At 43.7% G+C, this 17,861-nt stretch overlaps 1 protein-coding gene across 3 annotated transcripts; it reads left to right on the top strand.

Moving 5' to 3' along the window:
* The first annotated feature begins 1,223 nt into the window (after positions 1-1,223).
* On the top strand, positions 1,224-17,184 carry PCNX4 (pecanex 4). Of its 3 annotated transcripts, XM_066189024.1 has the most exons (13): positions 1,224-1,311; positions 1,745-1,888; positions 4,072-4,154; positions 4,467-5,193; positions 6,847-7,026; positions 7,116-7,630; positions 8,446-8,546; positions 8,695-8,817; positions 9,037-9,400; positions 12,525-12,628; positions 13,057-14,093; positions 14,579-14,765; positions 15,097-17,184. In XM_066189024.1, the coding sequence occupies exons 4-13, from the start codon at positions 4,505-4,507 to the stop codon at positions 15,346-15,348; spliced, it is 3,552 nt and encodes a 1,183-aa protein (XP_066045121.1). In that variant the 5' UTR covers positions 1,224-1,311; positions 1,745-1,888; positions 4,072-4,154; positions 4,467-4,504; the 3' UTR covers positions 15,349-17,184. The 3 variants fall into 3 exon arrangements, with proteins under 3 accessions (XP_066045121.1, XP_066045120.1, XP_066045122.1); XM_066189023.1 differs by lacking the exon at positions 4,072-4,154; XM_066189025.1 differs by lacking the exons at positions 1,745-1,888; positions 4,072-4,154 and having other exon boundaries at positions 1,233-1,311.
* The last annotated feature ends 677 nt before the right edge of the window (positions 17,185-17,861 follow it).

Here is a 17,861-nt window from a genome sequence, read left to right as displayed (position 1 = left end):
AACAACCATATTTTTTAAAGTTTATTATCCAAGAGACTGGAATCATCTGTGCCACTGAACTACATTTAAAAGAAATTCAGTAAAGACAAATGGTTATTTTCCGCTGGTAGTGTTTCCAAGGTTTTACACTGGATTCTGCAATCCAACTGCCTTTTTATTATCTCTGAAGAATAAAGATTAACGGACCTACCCAAAGGTTATGATGATTCTGGTGAGAAGTGCTTACAGTCAATCTTTTGCCTGTCTAAAATTCCAAGCACACGCTTGTGTGTTAAATTAGGTATTCAGACTAAAATGGATATAACTGTTTCTAACTATTTATATGGCGATTGTTCTAAAAGGTATTAAGGTAGACTTGCGTGCCCTGGTGTTAATACACTAAATTATACATTTTAGTATAATGAGATATAAATTTTATTATGCGTGCTGACTCTGTTAAATATTCTCAACGTTTAAGGGGTGTAATTTGAAGTGGTAAGTAGTACTGCAGTATTTGGATTTACATTTCCGTTTCCCACTGAACGCTCAATTTGACTTAACCTGGAATGTGAAGAAAACAGAAAGCATTTGGCTTTACCTGAGGCTAAAACCAGCGTTTGTGTTTTGAAATAGTTAATGCATTTACATTAATATTCAAGAAAAAGGGAACTTTGGGGGGTATTCTGTTACGATGTCAGTATTCTGGGGACCTTCTCGCTCTCTACAACTCCCCGACAGGAGGGTGAAGCCAGGTGGGGATCGGGATCTGCTTCCAAGGAACAAGGGACAGGATGAGAGGACACAGTCTGAAGATGTACCACGGCAGGTAGGTTGGACATTAGAGGAATTCCTTCCAGGAAGGATGATAAGACACTGGAATGGGCCGGGCAGGGAAGCGGCGGAGTCACGGCCGCTGGATGTGTTAAAGACCGGCCGGGCACTCAGCGCCACGGTCAGGCCGGCGCGGGGTGTTCGGCACGGGCTGCACCGATGATGCCAGAGCTCTTTTCCACCTGGATTAATTCTGGGATGCTGCGGGCGCTGCCCGCCGCGAGGCAGCGGGAGCACCGCGGCCCCTCAGCGCTCCGGTGCCGACCCCGGCGAGGGGGAGCCGGCGGCATCCCCGGCGCTGCCGGAGCCATTTCCCGCCGGCAGCGCGGCCCCACCGCCGGCCTCAGGCGGGCAAAATGGCGGCGGCGGCTGAGGGGCGGGAAAAAGGGGCGGGCAGAGAACGGCAGCGCTCCGCCATCCTCCGTCTTCTCCTCCTTCTCCCACCGCCGGCTCGGCCCCGTGCCCTGCCGGCCCCTGCCCCGCTCCGAGCCCGGGCCACAGGTACGTGCCATCCCCGCCGAGGCTCCCTGCCGCCGGTTTGCCCCTCGGCCCTTCCCCTCCGCAGAGGTGTTTTCTGTAGTCGCTCGGTGTTGGGTGTTTTTATTCAGTGCCTCGGGAAGAGGTGAGGGGAGGTGGGTGGGTGGGAAGCGTGGCGGCCCAGGTGGGAGCCCCTCTGGTCAGGGGCAGAGGTGCCTCGGGAGGAGGCGGCCGGCGACCCTTCCCAAAGGTGATCCCGGGATGCCCGTCCCAAAACCGGACGGGGTGTGTTGTCCTAAAACGCCGTGTCCCCGCTCTCGCTGGGGAATGGGATCAGCACTGCTGAGCAGGGGCTGCCAGCCTGTTGTTCCTGGCTGGAAGCTGGCCTGCGGCACGGTGGGGTATTCAGCCGTGGATGTCCTTCCAGGGAATCTTTACCCAGGTGTAATCTTCACAGGTGGGCACGGGGTGCGTCTGGATTTGGTGGGACAGGGGATGCCGCAGCCTCTCCTTCACCTCCCACCTGTTCCTCCAGCTTGGCTAGCAGGTGGTTTATAACCCTTCCTTATCCTCTCATGAAAACACCTGTAAGACCACCGAGGTAAGGATTTTAAAGCCCTGTGTGTTTCAGCTGCCTGAGTGGCAGACAGCTGGTACACATACTCTGTAATCTGCTAAAAATAAAAGCAAACCAAAACTCAGCTGATCCAACATCAGCCCACGTGAAGGAATGGTGTTTATTTAGATGAAAATCCGTGCCCTCCTCTGAATCCCTGCCTGAATTTGTGGCAAGGTTTGCTTTGTTGCCCTTTGTAATAAGGGCATAACGAGGTTATTGCAGAGAAAAACTTGTGAAGTGACTTTATGGTGTTAAAGCCCTTTTTCCATCCTTGCTGTGCTGGTGTCCAAGTGGCAGGGATCCCCTCCCTGATGATGACAGACTGTTGTGCTGGGGGTTGTTTGGGTATCCAGGCAAGTTGTCCAAGTGGGGCCAGGCCTCTATGTCAGGAATGTGTATTGAAGCCAGGTCCTGTAAACACTCACAAACGTGTGGAGCCTTGTTGCTAGGGCTTTGCACAGGAATAAGACATGGATGAGTCCCTCTTTGAAGTCCTGATGTGCTACCTGACTAGTTGGAAGGCAGGAGAACAGCAGAGGGAAGAGTTTCCATAGTTAGCGAGCTTCAGCAAATAAATCCACCTCTTTTTGTGGCTCATTTTGGAGCAGAGCCAAGTGGAACTATATTGTTTATGTGTGTAGATTCTTGTGTCTCACACAAAGATGCCTATTGTTTACACAGAAACTGTAAGAGGAATGTTTTGTTAACGTTTGGTTAGCAATATAAACTGACAAACACAAATGCAGACTGGAACTTGAAACAAAAATAGCCCCTCTCGGAGCAGAAAAACACAGCTGCCCAAAAACTGTTTTTCAAGGAAAACACTGCACCTATTGGTTCTATGTTTTCTTTTTAAATTCAGCTTCTGTCATTTCCATGCCTATAAATCTTCTACTGCATGGAACTATCCCAGCAACTAAAGCTCCGTGCCCATGTACCCTCCAAACAGTGCTTATTTTCCTAAAGAAGATTGATTGAATTCTCATATTTTATAATTACATTTGAAATTTGGTTTTAGTTGGGTGTGCCGCTGTTACATTTTCAAATTCCTGAGCTGGCTGGGATGAATTCCCCTCTCCTTGTCAACATGTGTCTTTTCCATTAGTTCCAGTAGGACTGACTGCTGCCTTCTCCTGGCTTTAAGAAGTATTTAGTGGCTTGAAATGGTATGACCAAAAACCCTGTGTTTGCAATGTTTTATTTAAAAAAAAAAACCCAAAAACCAAACAAAGTACCCACAGCCTACATAAAGAGCAGTTACAGAGCCTGTGGAGTCCTGCTTTCCACGGTGGAGTGTATTGACTCAGCGGATGCAGAATGCAAATTTTCAGTCATGATAAAGCATAAAATCTCATTTGCACTGTTTCCAACTTCATTCCCCAGTGACCAGCATCTACCAACAGGCAAGTGGATGATGCCTGTTTAAATAAATGGGGTGAATTGTTCTCGGAAATGTTTGGTATTGTAGGGAAAAAGGGAAGGCAGTAGTTTGAGGACTCTCTGGCAGCCAAATGTTTAATTTTTAATGTCTCACCAGTGATGGCAATGAGTGTTCATAAGATCGTACAGGTCCAGTGGAAGAAAGTCAGCCAGAATTTCAGTGCTTGCACATCTCCTAATGCACACCTTCTCTTTTTTTAGAATTATTATTAATGACATTGGCGCTGCTTTTTTTGTGCTGTTTTTTTCACCCTATTTCTTAGTTCGAGTATTTCTGCCTGTCACTCATAGATTCTTGCTTTCATGATCAGTAGCATGGAATTATATTTGAATATCATAGTTACCACCTTACATTCATTGTTTCTACATTGCCTGATCCTCTCTGAAGGAGTATTCAAACCTATTTCTATTTGATGGGTCATTGTAAATGTTCACAGGTATCTTTTTCTTGCCTTTCTTTCAGCTTTTTCCATTGGCACAAAGAGGAATATATGCTTATTCCGCTACAACTCACAAGTATTGTGTTTATTTTTTTTTATGTTTTAGGAAGCAGAAAGTGAACTGTTTATTTTACATTACAGTGAGATCCTGTCCTTCAGCTGGGCTGTATAGGGAGGACAGTAAAAATACTGATGTGGAAAACAATTTCTAGTACTTCTGCTTACATTTTTAAATATATTTACAGAGAAAAAGCTTTATTCCATAAAGCTTTGATTTTTTTACAGGGACCTCTGTGTGCCTGTGTCCCTGCACTTGTGTGGCTGTTCACTGAAACCACAGAGTCTGTACACAGGATTTGGAATTGGAGGTCTGTGGGAAGGTGTGATTGGAATCAGATTGGGTGGGAAGAATGTCAGTTTTAGGAAGGTATTCTGATGGGGTGATGGGTTGGTTTTATCATCTCCCAAGAACAGGTTGTATATTTTCATTTGCAACCTTCAGATGAAAGAATGTGTTCACATTTTAAAACAGATGTTTGCTTGTATTCTGGGAAATTCTAACAGCACCGTGTCAGAATTCTGCTGTAACTTGGTAAATAAAAAGAAGACACAAGAATTCCCTGGGTTCTGAGTTCCAGAATCAGTGATGTGTCCGTGTGTTCCTTTCTGCTCTCTCACAGGAAAGATGATCCCCAGGCAGCATTCCTGAGCCACGAGGATGGGGCCAGATGTGCCCCTGCTCAACGACTACAAACAGGAATTCTTCCTGAAGCGCTTCCCTCAGACTCTGCTGGGAGGTCCCCGCTTCAAATTAGGCTACTGTGCCCCTCCTTACATCTATGTGAACCAGCTCATCCTTTTCCTGACTCCATGGCTTTGGGGAGGAGTGGGAACACTCCTGTACCAGCTGGGAGTGATGAGGGATTTCTGCACCGCAGCGCTGTCGGGAGGACTCATGTTTGTTACTGCACTTGCTCTTCAGTTGACAAACCTCTATGCAAAGCAGAAAACAGTGACAGTAGAGAGAATGCAAATTCAGAACACCCTGACAGATGAAGATGAGTTTGAATTTTCCAGCTGTGTAGGTTCAGAGACAGTAAAATTTATTATTCCTGGCAAGAAGTACATCATCAACACTGTATTCCATTCCCTTCTGGCAGGGGTATTGTGTGGGCTGGGAACTTGGTATTTGCTGCCAAACAGAATAACCTTGTTATACAGCAACCTTGGAGGAACTGTTGTGATCTTTGTGTTTGGATGGGTGACCATATGTATAGGAGAGTATTCATTAATCATAAACACAGCCACAGAAACAGCCACTTTCCAAGCACTGGATACTTATGAAATCACTGCTCTGATGAGACCTTTCTACATTTTTGTTTTTATTGCTGTGGACCTTGCACACAGGTAAACGTAATCGTGCATTTAGTCACTTTAAGTGATGGTTATTCTGTGTGTTTTTGATGGGAAAGGTTAAATTATTCTTCTGAGGAAAATTTGAGATTCTAATCAACTGTAGTAAATTCAAAGAAGGAAGATTGATGCATATATGATAACGATTTAGGTTCTATGCTGTGTATAAAAGGTTCTTAAATTTTTATAGCATTCCATGTAAACTAAGAAGAGCAGTTTGTAAGTGAGAGATAAGTAAAACTATCTTCTACCATGTCGTTTTTCATATTTTTGTATTGGAGCATTTGCATCTATATAGTTTTAAAGGATGTGTTTTAAAAAACATGTGTTCCTGACCTGAAATCATAAATCTAAACACTTCAGGATTACTGGATTTATGTCCAGATTTCATCCTGGTACACTTTCTAATTTAAGCTCTGTAAAGTGATAGCAGAAGCTTTTATACAACAGGCAACCCCCCCCCCACCCCCAAAAAAACCCCACCAAAAACCCTCTGAATTTGGTTTTAAGGAATAGATAAGCAAATGGGATATTGCTGTGGCTTTGTTATACAGGTTTTGAACTTGTATTTTTAAATGCTTTTGCAATACAAAAGAGCTGGGACAGTCTACAAATCAGGAGAGTCACATTTCTGTTTTTCAGATGAGTGCCTTAGCTGAAGTATTTGTAATATCAGGCTCCTAAAACAAGATGCTTTTAGATTTACTCCCTACATTCATTCTCCCTCTCAGGTGATATTTATAGCACTTTGTCACATGAACATATTTTATGGTTGGGGTACTTCAGATACATTAAAAAAAACCCAATGCTTGAATTTGCTAGTTTTGCACTGTGAGATGTCTTTGTTAATGATTTACCTTAATTACCACTTCAGGTGAGGTATGAGAGTTATACATGTGGTCTTGGGCTCCAGATTCTTCAATTCAGTTTCCTGGGGAGACGATTAGGACATTGTCGAAATTCCTGATAAAATTCCTCTGAGGCTTGCTTGCTTACTTATTTAAAAAGTAGAGAGAAAGCAAATATCTTGACAGTCTACTACCTTTAACTGGTGAATTATATATGGGTTAGAATTTATGCAGATTTCTAATACTGATCTTGGTGTTTTTGCAGGAAGATTTTGACACTTTTATGTAGAAATAAACTCTCTGTAGGAAAATACAGTATTATCTGTAGGTGTACAGGCAACATGCCAGTTCTTCCAGTGTTAAAACTTAGATCTTGGGCCTTGAAATTGCATAAAATTTTGCTTTTGTGTTTCTGAAAAAAATACCTCACAATTTCTGGTTAAACAGTTGAGGCCTGGGAGCCTGTGGATCTTTCTTTTTTGCACAAGTATTTTTTCAGTGTATTATCACAACAGGAACAAAAATAATCGGGATAATTGCATCATTGTATTCATCTGAAGGTTTCAACTATTTTAAATGAAAATTTACTCTATGTTCTGATGTTCTAATTAATGTGTTACTGTCCCAGGCATAAATATATGTCCTTATTTTTCCTTTTAAAACTTCTCATTAGGTTTTATAGGTTGAATGTGTAATGTCTTTACTTTGGGATTTGCTGTAGTAATTAAACAGGGAATCTCCCCACGATGAAGTTATTTTTCCCTTCACAGAAGTCAAATCCATTTCTTCTTTTATCCAGGTTTGCTGCCAACGCACCCATTCTAGAACAGACAAACCAGATTTTGCACATCCTGTTTCTTTTTCTGCCATTCTTGTGGGCAATGGGAATTCTGCCCCCACTTGATGCACTTTTTCTCTGGGGAATGGAACAACTGTTGGAGTTTGGACTAGGAGGTTCACCTATGTCAAGTAACACAAAGTAAATGTTTTTACAATTGTAAAATAATATCAGTATTGTTTATAACCTTTTTCTTTCCAAGCAAATCTTCTTTATTTTCTCCTTCACAGGTTGTTAGTAATGTTTCTCATTTCTGCTGGAACAGCAATAGCATCGTATTTCATTCCCAGCCCCCTCGGTGTGATCCTCTTCATGACTGGATTTGGGTTCATACTGAGTCTTAACCTAAGCGAGATTTGGTTTGCCTTCAAACACACCATGGTCAGCCATTTAGGCCCCAGCAAATCTAAAAATACACACAGAGGTCTTAGAATACAATTTGGGTGGAGGGAATTTATTTTCTATGTGACTGTGTTGACATTTGCTCTCACAGAAGCGAGCCTGCTGCATCAATTTGCAGGCTCCTCATCATTTTCCCCAGCCAGCCCCCAGGCCATAGCAAGTTACATTGTGATCCTGTTACTTGTAACTCTGTGGATTCTTAGAGAGATTCAGAGAGTGTACTTGTTTGGAGTCTTCAGAAACCCCTTTTACCCAAAGGATGTCAGGACTGTGGATGTGTTCATGGAGAAGCAAAGAAGGCTAATGAAAGTTGGTGTTGTCAGGAGGATTTTACTAACACTAGGTAGGAACACACCGCTGTCTGTTGTTTGTTAGATGATGCTTTGTAGGGAGATTGAAACTCTAGAATTGTTGTATGTGCAAGATTCTGTGAATGAACCCAGGGAAGCCAAGTGGCTGGAAATGCTTGTTGATGTCTTGTTCAATTGTGCATGGAGGTCAAAGTTACTGGTCCAGCATATTTGAAAGTGATTGAATTTGAAAGTGATTTTATTTGTTTCTTTTATAGGGGTGAATTTAAAAACTTGAGCCTTTTAAAAGCCCAGCTGAGAAAGCAGGGCCTTTTAAAGGATTTTAGTTACAACTGCAGTACCCACTTTTGAAAGGATGTGCTTGGAAACAAAATGAATTGAAAGTCTTCAAGCTGACTAAATATTTGGTTCTTAGAACTTGCTAGTAAAGGGAAGAGCCTCCTTTCTGGTAGGTTAGAGACAAACGCATCTACTTTGAGGGAATAAAAAATTGATTTAAATTATTTCATTTCATCAAGAAGCATTAGTTTGGGAAAGTAGATTGATGACTGCTATTCCATGTTTATTTTTACTTATTTGAGTTTTCTCTTGGGGAAACAAATAAAGGACAAAAGAACTAATAGCAAGTAAGAACTAAGCATTGATGTAAATGCTTGTTGTCCTGGGCCGTTAGTGCAAATAAGTTGTTTGATATCGTGGGAGTGTAATACCGAGAGGAGTTTGTGATGGTGAAGGGAAGGTTTCTCTTTTATGCTGGGATTTCCATCCTGCAATAAGACTGCTTACCTCAGTTGACTTTTGTTATGTTTTTTGAAGGAGGTCAGTGATTCTTTTATTTCTATTGCAGTGTCTCCGTTTGCTATGATTGCATTCCTGTCACTTGACCGTTCGCTGCAAAACCCGCATTCCGTGTCTGTTTCCATTGGATTCACAAGGATATTCAGGATGGTAATTTGAATTTTAAATATGTTAGCCTTAGAAATGCTCTTCTACATGATTTGAGTACCAAGGTGACCTGGAAGAAATATTCCAGGTCATGAAAGCAAAGATAAATAGATATCTTTTTTAATGTATTTCGAACATATTTCTGTTTTAGGTCTGGCAGAATACAGAAAATGCCTTACTAGACATGGTGGTTGTGTCAGCAGCACAAATGTTGGTGTTTAATCCAGACCTCTGGTGGAACAGGAGCCTTGATACAGGAATCAAACTCTTGCTGGTAATGCTCATAATGTAAAATTAAGCAGATAGTCGGTACCTGAAGTCGGTAGCAGATAGTCGGTACCCTTTCCTGTTGGAGAATTACAGAACCTGGCAGATAGAAGCTAAAAACTGTACTAGGATATATTCTAATGATAGTCATTGTCTTAAAATTACTGTGGCTGTGCTGAGTGTGCTACAGGCTACAAACCCTATGCTTCCCGCCTGTCTGCTGCAGGTGGGTCTCCTGCGGGATCGGCTGTTCCAGTTCCTCTCCAAGCTGCACTTTGCCATCGCCATCCTCCTGACGTCGTGGACGGAGAAGAAGCAGCGCCGCAGATCCAGCGCCGCCCTGATCGCGCTCAACGTCGCCTTCTTCCCCGTGCTGCTGGCCCTGGTGGCCGTGTCGGCGCTGCTCTCCTCGCCCCTGCTGCCACTCTTCACCCTGCCCGTGTTCCTGGTGGGCTTCCCGCGGCCGCTGCGGAGCTGGCCGGGCCCCGTGGGCGGCAGCGCCTGCGTGTGCTCCGACACCGTCTACTACCGGCAGCTGGTGCCCAGCCTGGCCACGGCGCTGCAGGCCGCCCTGGCGGCCGGAGGGCTGGGTACGTACAGGCAGCTCTCTGCCTCTCTCACAGGAGCAGTGGGGCCAGCAGGGGCGGGGAGGTCATTCTTCCCCTGTGCTCGGCACTGGTGAGGCCACACCTCGAGTGCTGTGCCCAGCTCTGGCCCCTCAGTTTAGGAAGGAGGTTGAGTGCTGTGTCCAGCTCTGGCCCCTCAGTTCAGGAAGGACGTTGAGATGCTTAAGTGCATCCAGAGGAGGCAACAAGGCTTGTGAGGGGCTTGGAACACAAACCCTGTGAGGAATGACTGAGGGAGCTGGGGGTGTTTAGCCTGGAGAAAAGGAGACTCAGAAGTGACCTGATTCCTCTCTACAACTCCCTGAAAGGTGGCTGTGATCAGGTGAGGTTGGTCTCTTCAGGCAGCAACTGATAGAACAAGAGGACACAGTCTCAAGCTGTGCCAAGGGAAATACAGGTTGAATATTAAGAAAAAGTTTTTCACGGGAAGAGTGATAAAGTACTGGAATGGTCTCCCTGTAGTGGTGGTGGAGCCACCATCCCTGGATGTGTTTAAACAAAGACTGGATGTGGCACTCAGTGCCATGGTTTAGCTGAGGTGTTAGAGCTGGGTTGGACTCGATGATCTTGAAGGTCTCTTCAAACCTAGTCATTCTGTGAATTCTGTGAAATATTGCAGCTAAATACTTCAGGAAACATGGTTTTGCTGGAGAATAGGAGAATCTGGGGTTGAAAACTGTGGGTTAAATCTGATATTCAGAGATTGTTCAGGAAAAGGTGGTTACTTTTCTCCTTCTTGTACAAGCAACAATAGGACAAAGGGGAACAGCCACAAGCTGCACCAGCGGAGGTTCAGTATATTGGGAAATATTGGATATTGGGAAATATTTCTTCATGGAACGCAGGGTTAAGCATTGGAATAGGCTCCCCAGGGAAGTGGTGGAGTCATCATCCCTGGGAGCATTCAAGGAACAAGTAGATGTAGCAGGTTGTGATACAGTTTCATGGACATGGTGGTATTCAGTCAAAGGCTTGGCTTGATGATCTCGGAGATCTTTGCCAGCTAATGATTCTACAATGTCTCCTTGCTACAATCCTGTAAAAACGTAACTCTGATTTGTTACCTTTAAGGAGATACTAAATAGTGATGAAACAATATCAGTTCTAATCTTTCTATACTGTACAAAAAGGGTGGGATGTATTGATCCCACCTAACTGGAGGCTGTGAATTGGCTTCTCCATCATGGAGAAGGATGTGTGTCAGACTGCTCTCTGTAGGTCTGTCTGTCCCTGCATCAATCCCATTACTCAGCATCCAGAAGGTGACTTTGCTAATTTGGCTGTGTTAATTGGTTATGGTGCGTATTGACTGGATGGTTGCGAAATACATGATGTAGCCTAAGTAGCAGTAAACAGCTGAGAACCAACTCATTGATAAGATTTAATGTCATATCTTGTGCAGGCAGTTGGGGTGGGATTGTAGCAGCACTTGTGGGCTTACAGCCTGTGAAAGGCCTCATGATGGGGTTTTCACAGAATTACAGAGACAGAGGTGAAGAAATGCCCAGTCTTTTTCCCAGCTGGAGACAGAGTAGCTGTTCTAAAATTGCAAGGTCATTTTCTTGAGAAACAGCCTTTGTGTAACCTAAATAATCAAAAGATTGTAGCCCTTAGACAAGAGGCAAATATTTACATAAGCCTCTTAGAAAATGGCTTATGGCTGGAAAAAAGTGTTAACATTTGAAGGCAATGGAAGTTAACCTTAATCTTGCTTTTCTGAAGAATATATCCAGGTGCTTTACTAGGAAACATGTGCTGCACTTTCATCACTGGTTAGTTTTTAAATAAAACTAGGAAGTCTTTTTTCCCTGAAGAAGGATACTGCAGTTTGTCTACTGCATCTATGTTTTATATCTACAATAGATACATTTATTATATCATTATAATATCCATCAATCTGTCATATATATATGTTATCTATCTCTTATATCTATCTGTATTATATATATACATATTTTAATAGGGTTTTTTCCCCATTCCCATCAGGACTGTGATGGCATGTATGCCTCAGAATAAATAATTTAAAAGACTAGTCTTGAGGGGTAAAAAGTCTCTTCTTTAATGGGAAAATCTGTGAATAAATGTCTTGAAGCAAGAAAAACTGTGGTGTTCTCAGATGAGTTCAAGAGGAAGCAGTGCCACTTTGTGTGTCACTAATTTAAACCCATAGGTTTTTTTTGTGTAAGGGAGTTTTAGTAGCTTTAACAGCTAGCAAGAAAGGAATTAAAATCTTTGCAAAATGTTAGCAAGAAAATGCACTTCATTAGCTCAGTGGGATAGAAGAGGTTACTTAAAATTTAACTACAGCTTAATGGTTGGTTTCACTGATTTCATCTTACAAGATTTTAAAACTAAAATTCTCTGCAAGTGAGTGGTCACCAGACATGAATGACAGCAGAAGCAGGTCATAAACTGGCAGCAAATGTCATGTTTAAGAATAGAACCATTGTGGTAGGAGGACTGACATTAGGCTGTAGTTCAAATACAGTATAACAACCAGTTCTTAGGAAATTTGGCATTGCTCTTTCTGTGACATAGGTACAAAAGAGAAAAAGTTTGGGTGGTTTTTTTTTTTTTTTGAGTACTAATTTACTGTTGTTCAGGACCTGATTTTCAAATTCCAGTTCAGTTATATTTCTCTGATAACAAATAAACTTCCTACTCCACAGCAAATTGGGCCATTAGGAAACTCCTGTGCTATATCATGGTTCTTTAATATATTCTCAGTAAGGAAGATTTTAGGTCTCCAGAGAATACCAGTGGGAACCGTGTGGTTGACAATGCAGCCAAAAATGATCTTTAATCCTGAAAGTCATCTCTGCAAAGGGAATTGAGGGTGGAGTTGTTGTTCACACCTGCTCTGGTCTGAATAACATAGTCCTGCAGTGGTGTGAGGCTTCCCAACTTTCCACAGCTTTTTCAAAGCTGCAATTTCAGCCAGTTTCCTCAGGATTCTAAGGTGCTAGTTAGCCAGTGTTAACTGATTGTGATGTTGATGCAGAAATAGTTTGTGTTTGCTGTTGAATCCTTTCACTGGCATGTAGAAAAGGTAAAATGTAGTTTTTGTTTGGGTTTTTTTCTTGCCTAGGTCTCTCTCTGCCTGGGTCGCATTACTTGTGCCGCTTTCAGGACAGGCTGATGTGGATATTGGTGCTGGAAAAAGGCTTCACATACTGTGGGGTTAATATCAAGGTAATTGCATGCTGAGCACTGAGATGCTGATGTCTGGAAACTGCAAATGTTTTGCTGTGTAACATTTCAGCAGTGTAACTGATTTACATTTAATTTTCTAAGAGGAGTGTTATACTGATTAGTCTTGCAATTTACATGAGTAGCAGATGTGAATTTTTTTTATCATTTAGCTTGTGACACAATATATTTAATAAACTGGCTAATAAGATCTGCATCAGGCAAAGATTTATTTAAGTCATTTATCTGTGTTTAATATTGGAGTGAGTGCTTTGTTGTTGCTGTTGTCTCTAGACAGATTTGTAGATTCAGTTTTGGAAACACTGACAATCATCTTGTTCAGAATAATTCTGTTGCAAGCAAACAGCTTGCTAGTGTTTGAGGTTATCCTGATGAAGACTAACAGGGAGCTGTTTTCGTGTGTGCTTTAGGGACTAGAACTGCAGGAAACATCCTGCCATGCTGCTGAAGCTCACAGAGTGGATGAAATTTTTGAAATGGCCTTTGAACATCAGGAGCACACAAGGATTCTGTCTCCCAATCCCCATTTTGGACACATCCTGACTCCCTGTACTGTTGTTCCTGTGAGGCTGTATTCTGATGCCAGGAATGTGTTATCTGGAATAATTGATTCCCATGAGAATTTAAAGCACCTGAAAGATGATTTTGTTAAAGTGCTTGTATGGATGCTTGTCCAGTATTGTTATAAAAAATCAAAGACGTGGGAAAGCCCAGGCAGTGCCAACAAGAGCAAACAAGGATCATTTCCAGAAAATCAGCACAGTGGTGCAGTGAAAGGATCCAGAGCTCTGAGGGAAGAAGACAGCTTTAGTGTTGATACAGTGGAGGACTGGACTGATGATAGTGACATTTTTGATTTTGAACCCAGTAGCAGAACAGGAGACAGAAAAGACCTTGGGCAGCTGGGACTGACACCAAAAGTGCACCTGTCTATTCCAGGGTCTGTAGAAACACAGAGCCAAGATTTCCTACAGGAAATGTCACCAGAAGACAAGTTAAACAGGGCTGTGGTGCTTGGGCTGCCTGCTGTGGACAAAGGGAAACAGCCAGAAGTTTTACCTCGTGTAGAATTTAGTTGCTCTTACTCGGAGCTGCTGAGCATCCCTGAAGAATGGAGAACAGCGCCAGTGCCTTCTTCCAAAGTCAGTGAAATGAGGCAAAGGTTTCCAGAGGAATGGTACCACTTTGTTTTGAGCCAACTGGACTTCTTTCATCTGAAAGAGAAGCCTTCCAGTTTACTCACAGACCTTATGGAAGATAAAGCTCTGAAGGACCTGTACATCCACGGGGTGCTGTCGTGTTGCTTTGGTCTGTTTGGCCTGGATAACGCCGTGCCTGCCCCTCGCCACGTCTTCAGGGCCTACACTGGTGGCATTCCCTGGTCTGCTGGCTTGGACTGGCTAACAGGCAAACCAGAGCTCTTCCAGCTGGCACTGAAAGCATTCAGGTAAAAGAAAACCATTTCCTGAGATTAAAAAAATTATACAGAGAAGTGTCACTTCAGTAATGGTTTGTTAAACCCAAATAGTTCAAATTTATTTGTAGGTTTTTCCTACATAAATATTGCCCATGACTCCAGGCGATGAAGCCTGTGGTATGGAGTTTTCTTCTTTCTCCTCCACAGCAGCTGCCTCCAATCTGCTGTGTTAAGTGGAGAAAAACAACCTGTTTTCATTGTTCCCAGATCTCAACAGTTGTGCTGGATTTAGATATTTGGCACTGTCTATTGCCAGGCAGTGGGGAAGTGTTGGAGATGAGTGAGGGATGTTTAAGCTGATGTGTTTTACGTGTGGGTGAGCTAAAAGCTCACCCAGACTGACTGGCAGTGACTGACAGAGTTGGTGGAGCCTCTCCACCCTCTGTGGCCTGAAGAGCCTTTCTCCCTCCGGGCTTTTCCACACAACTGACTGTGTCACGTTCTGCACCTTTCAGATACACCTTTAAACTTATGCTGGACAAAGCCAGCCTGGGCCCAGTGGAGAACTTCAAAGAGCTGGTGAATTACCTGGAGGAATATGAAAGCGATTGGTACATTGGGCTGGTGTCAGACCTGGAGTGGCAGCAAGCAGTTCTGCAGGAAAAGCCATACCTGTTCTCTCTGGGGCATGACCCAAGCATGGTAAGAAAAAATTACTAGGTAAAAGTTTGGTTTTCTTTTTCACTGTTCTTTTTTTCCCCCTTGTAATTGTGTTCTAAAACACGAAGGCTCAGCAAGGTTGGTTTGTACTAAAGAGGAACTGGCATCACTGTTGTTGAAAACCCCACTGCAGCAATGTTTCCTGATGCTATTCCAGTGGAGGAATTGAACTGAGGGGACTGGTTTGTGCTTTGCTGTGTCTAAAGCGTTCATAGAGTGTGGTGCCAAAGCTTCACTCAGTGCTTTGTAACCAAAATGCTCTTGTCTCTTCTCGGACAATGACCTGGACACCCTGATCTGTTTGTTCTTGTAGGGGATTTACACAGGGCGAGTCCTCACTCTGCAGGAGCTGCTGGTCCAGGTGGGAAAGCTCAATGCTGAAGCTGTGAGAGGCCAGTGGGCCAACCTGTCCTGGGAGCTGCTCTATGCTACCAACGACGACGAGGAGCGCTACAGCATCCAGGCACACCCGGCCCTGCTGCGCAACCTGACCGTGCAGGCGGCCGACCCGCCCCTGGGCTACCCCGTGTACTCCTCGCAGCTCCTGCAGCTGCCTCTCTTCTAGCCTGCCCTTCTTATAATCATGGCTGTTGCTGGTTTGTCTTTGTCCTCTGCATGTAGGGAATCAGATGTCCGTGCTCCCCTCATGCACTGTAAGTCGGGTGTTGCTCTCAGGGTAGCGGTGCCAGGCACGTCCTCGGCACAGAGAGGGTGCTGGCCAGAGCCTTCAGCAGGCTGGAATCTGGGGACTGGTTTCCTGCTGCTGGAACATGAGACACCATTGCCTGTGTGGCTGATGAGCCACATGCTGAAATTCTCTTCTCTGGTTTAGAGAAGAGCAACATAATTCTGATCATAACCATAATTCTGATCACAAACGTAAATCTGATCATTACCTATTTTTGGTGCATTCTCATTTAGTTTTACTTTTTTTTTTTTTTCCCTTGGACAGGTGACTTGCACTGCCAGTCAGGTTACAGCTTCTTGTAGTGTTGTCAGCCCCAGAGTTGGCAACCAAAGTGTATATAGGACTATTTATATGATTTTTTTTTTTATTATTCTGGCCATATTGTATTGGACTGAGTTCAGTTCTGGCATTTGTTATATGACTTTCACTGATTTTCCTTATGTGGAGTAAGTTATCAGCCATACTTTAACTAAAGTAAATTCTAAGGGACAATTTTTACCAAACTACTTGTTTTGGTAAAAAGAATTTATATAAACCAGTGTGTGTTCTCTGACACATTGATAGCCTGGGTGACTTTACTGATGAGAGAAGTAAATATATATAATTAGGGGAAAGAGGAAATTTTAAGAACAAATGGTATGATTTCATCTCCTTCTTCCAGTATCCATATAAATGATATATATTATATATATACATATATATATATGTTACTTGCAACCTCTGTCCACCTCCCTAACCAGTCTTCCACAAATGCAGTAAGAGTTTGATGATGGAGGGGTGGTGAAAATCCAGCTGTCTGTGCCAGAAGTAATTTATTTTTTTAACCTCACTACAGGCTGGAACAGACTCAGGCAGCTGGTTTGTAACGTTACCGGTCATCTTGCAAACAGGTCCAGTTTCCCTTGGCTCATTTATCCTGTTCACTACCATCAGTCTTAGCACATAACTGTGTTTTCTCAGCAGGGCAGTGGGTACACTGTAGGCTGAGCAAGGAGTAGATAATTGTATTTCCTAGTCCTGCAGAATCAATTGAAATCAGACCTGCACCATAACTGAAGCAGTACTGGCTTGGAACAGCCAGCCTTGTCTGATTCTGAGCATGTTCATTATTTTTACTCCTCACCCTTAAGACCTTCTGCCTCAGATGAAATTTGCCACAGAACCTTGTACTTGGCTGTTGGCTGTTCCTTTTGACAGTGGCCAGAAATGATTTTTAAAAACTATGCAAGTGGTGTAGTGGATTAACAAAGCAGGTTGGTGCCACGCTGGGCCCTGAGCTGCATCTGGCAATACAGAGCCATGGAAGTGATGTGGAAAGGGCTTGTAGAGAGCATCTATGTCAGCTCCCTCTCAGAAGGAACTACCCTGGCAAATGTTTACTGATTTAAAACTTCCATTGCAAGGAGAGTCACGAACTCCTCAAGCAGTTCTCTCCAGTTCTCTGCTGCTCTTGCAGCAGCTGGAAAGTTGGAATTATTTCCTAAATCTAATTAACCCTCCCTTGCCTCATTGTAAATCTCTTACTACTTGTCTTCCATATGGTCACAGAAAATTTAATTATCTTTTTTTGCAGCAGTACTTACTCAAAGATGGCTGTAATTTCTGCCCTGATCCTTTGTCTTTTGTAAACTGAATAAACCAGCTGAGAAAAAACTGAAGAGAGCTGTGAGATCCTTTTTCCTTCCTCTTTCTGTGTTCTCTCCATCTGGGCCCTAGCCCTGAGGAGAGCTGCTGATAACTGGGCCCAGTGTTCCAGCAGAGCTCCTGATTGGCACCAGATGGAGCAGCACAATTAGCGACGGGCAGAGTTCCTGCTGGAGCACAGGAATGTGGAGCAGGGCTGTGCTGCCCTGCCACATCCTGTCCCCTGCTGTCCCAGGCAGCTTGTCCCACAGCCCCGCTCACTGCTCACCCAGCCCCTTGGCACAGCCCAGGGTGTTCACAGCCCTGAGACCCTGAGTCACGGCCCCTCACCTTAAACCAGTCTGCATTCTGGTTTTGGCAGGATCAGGAGTTAAACTTGTTCTGTCCCACAAATTTGTGCTGCCAAGTGCCCCTGTTCAGCTTTCTTTGTGTGCTCTTGAACCATGGCCTGTTTGGTTTGGAACATTTCTCTGATTTATCTGGAAGTCAGGAATTGGAGCACCTTCAACCCTGGCCTTGTCTGTGTTCCCAGGCTGCTGTTGGAATTACTGATGGCATCTTTGTACTGCTGTCAGCAAAGGCCCTGAGCATTGTTATCCCATCTGACCCCTGAACTGCTCTGTTTTCTAACCAGGTGCGTGCAGAGCTTTATTTAATTCTTCCCAACACCTCCTTGCTTTGGACTGAGACGTTGATCACACACAGGGCAGCAGAGTTGGGAAAGGGGCCAGAGGTTAAGTCCTGAT

The sequence above is a fragment of the Chamaea fasciata genome, unplaced genomic scaffold (genome assembly GCF_029207755.1).
Source record: "Chamaea fasciata isolate MVZ Bird 193981 ecotype frontalis unplaced genomic scaffold, bChaFas1.0.hap1 SCAF_7, whole genome shotgun sequence".
Taxonomy (NCBI): Eukaryota; Metazoa; Chordata; class Aves; order Passeriformes; family Sylviidae; genus Chamaea; species Chamaea fasciata.
This window is presented reverse-complemented; position numbering and strand designations above follow the sequence as displayed.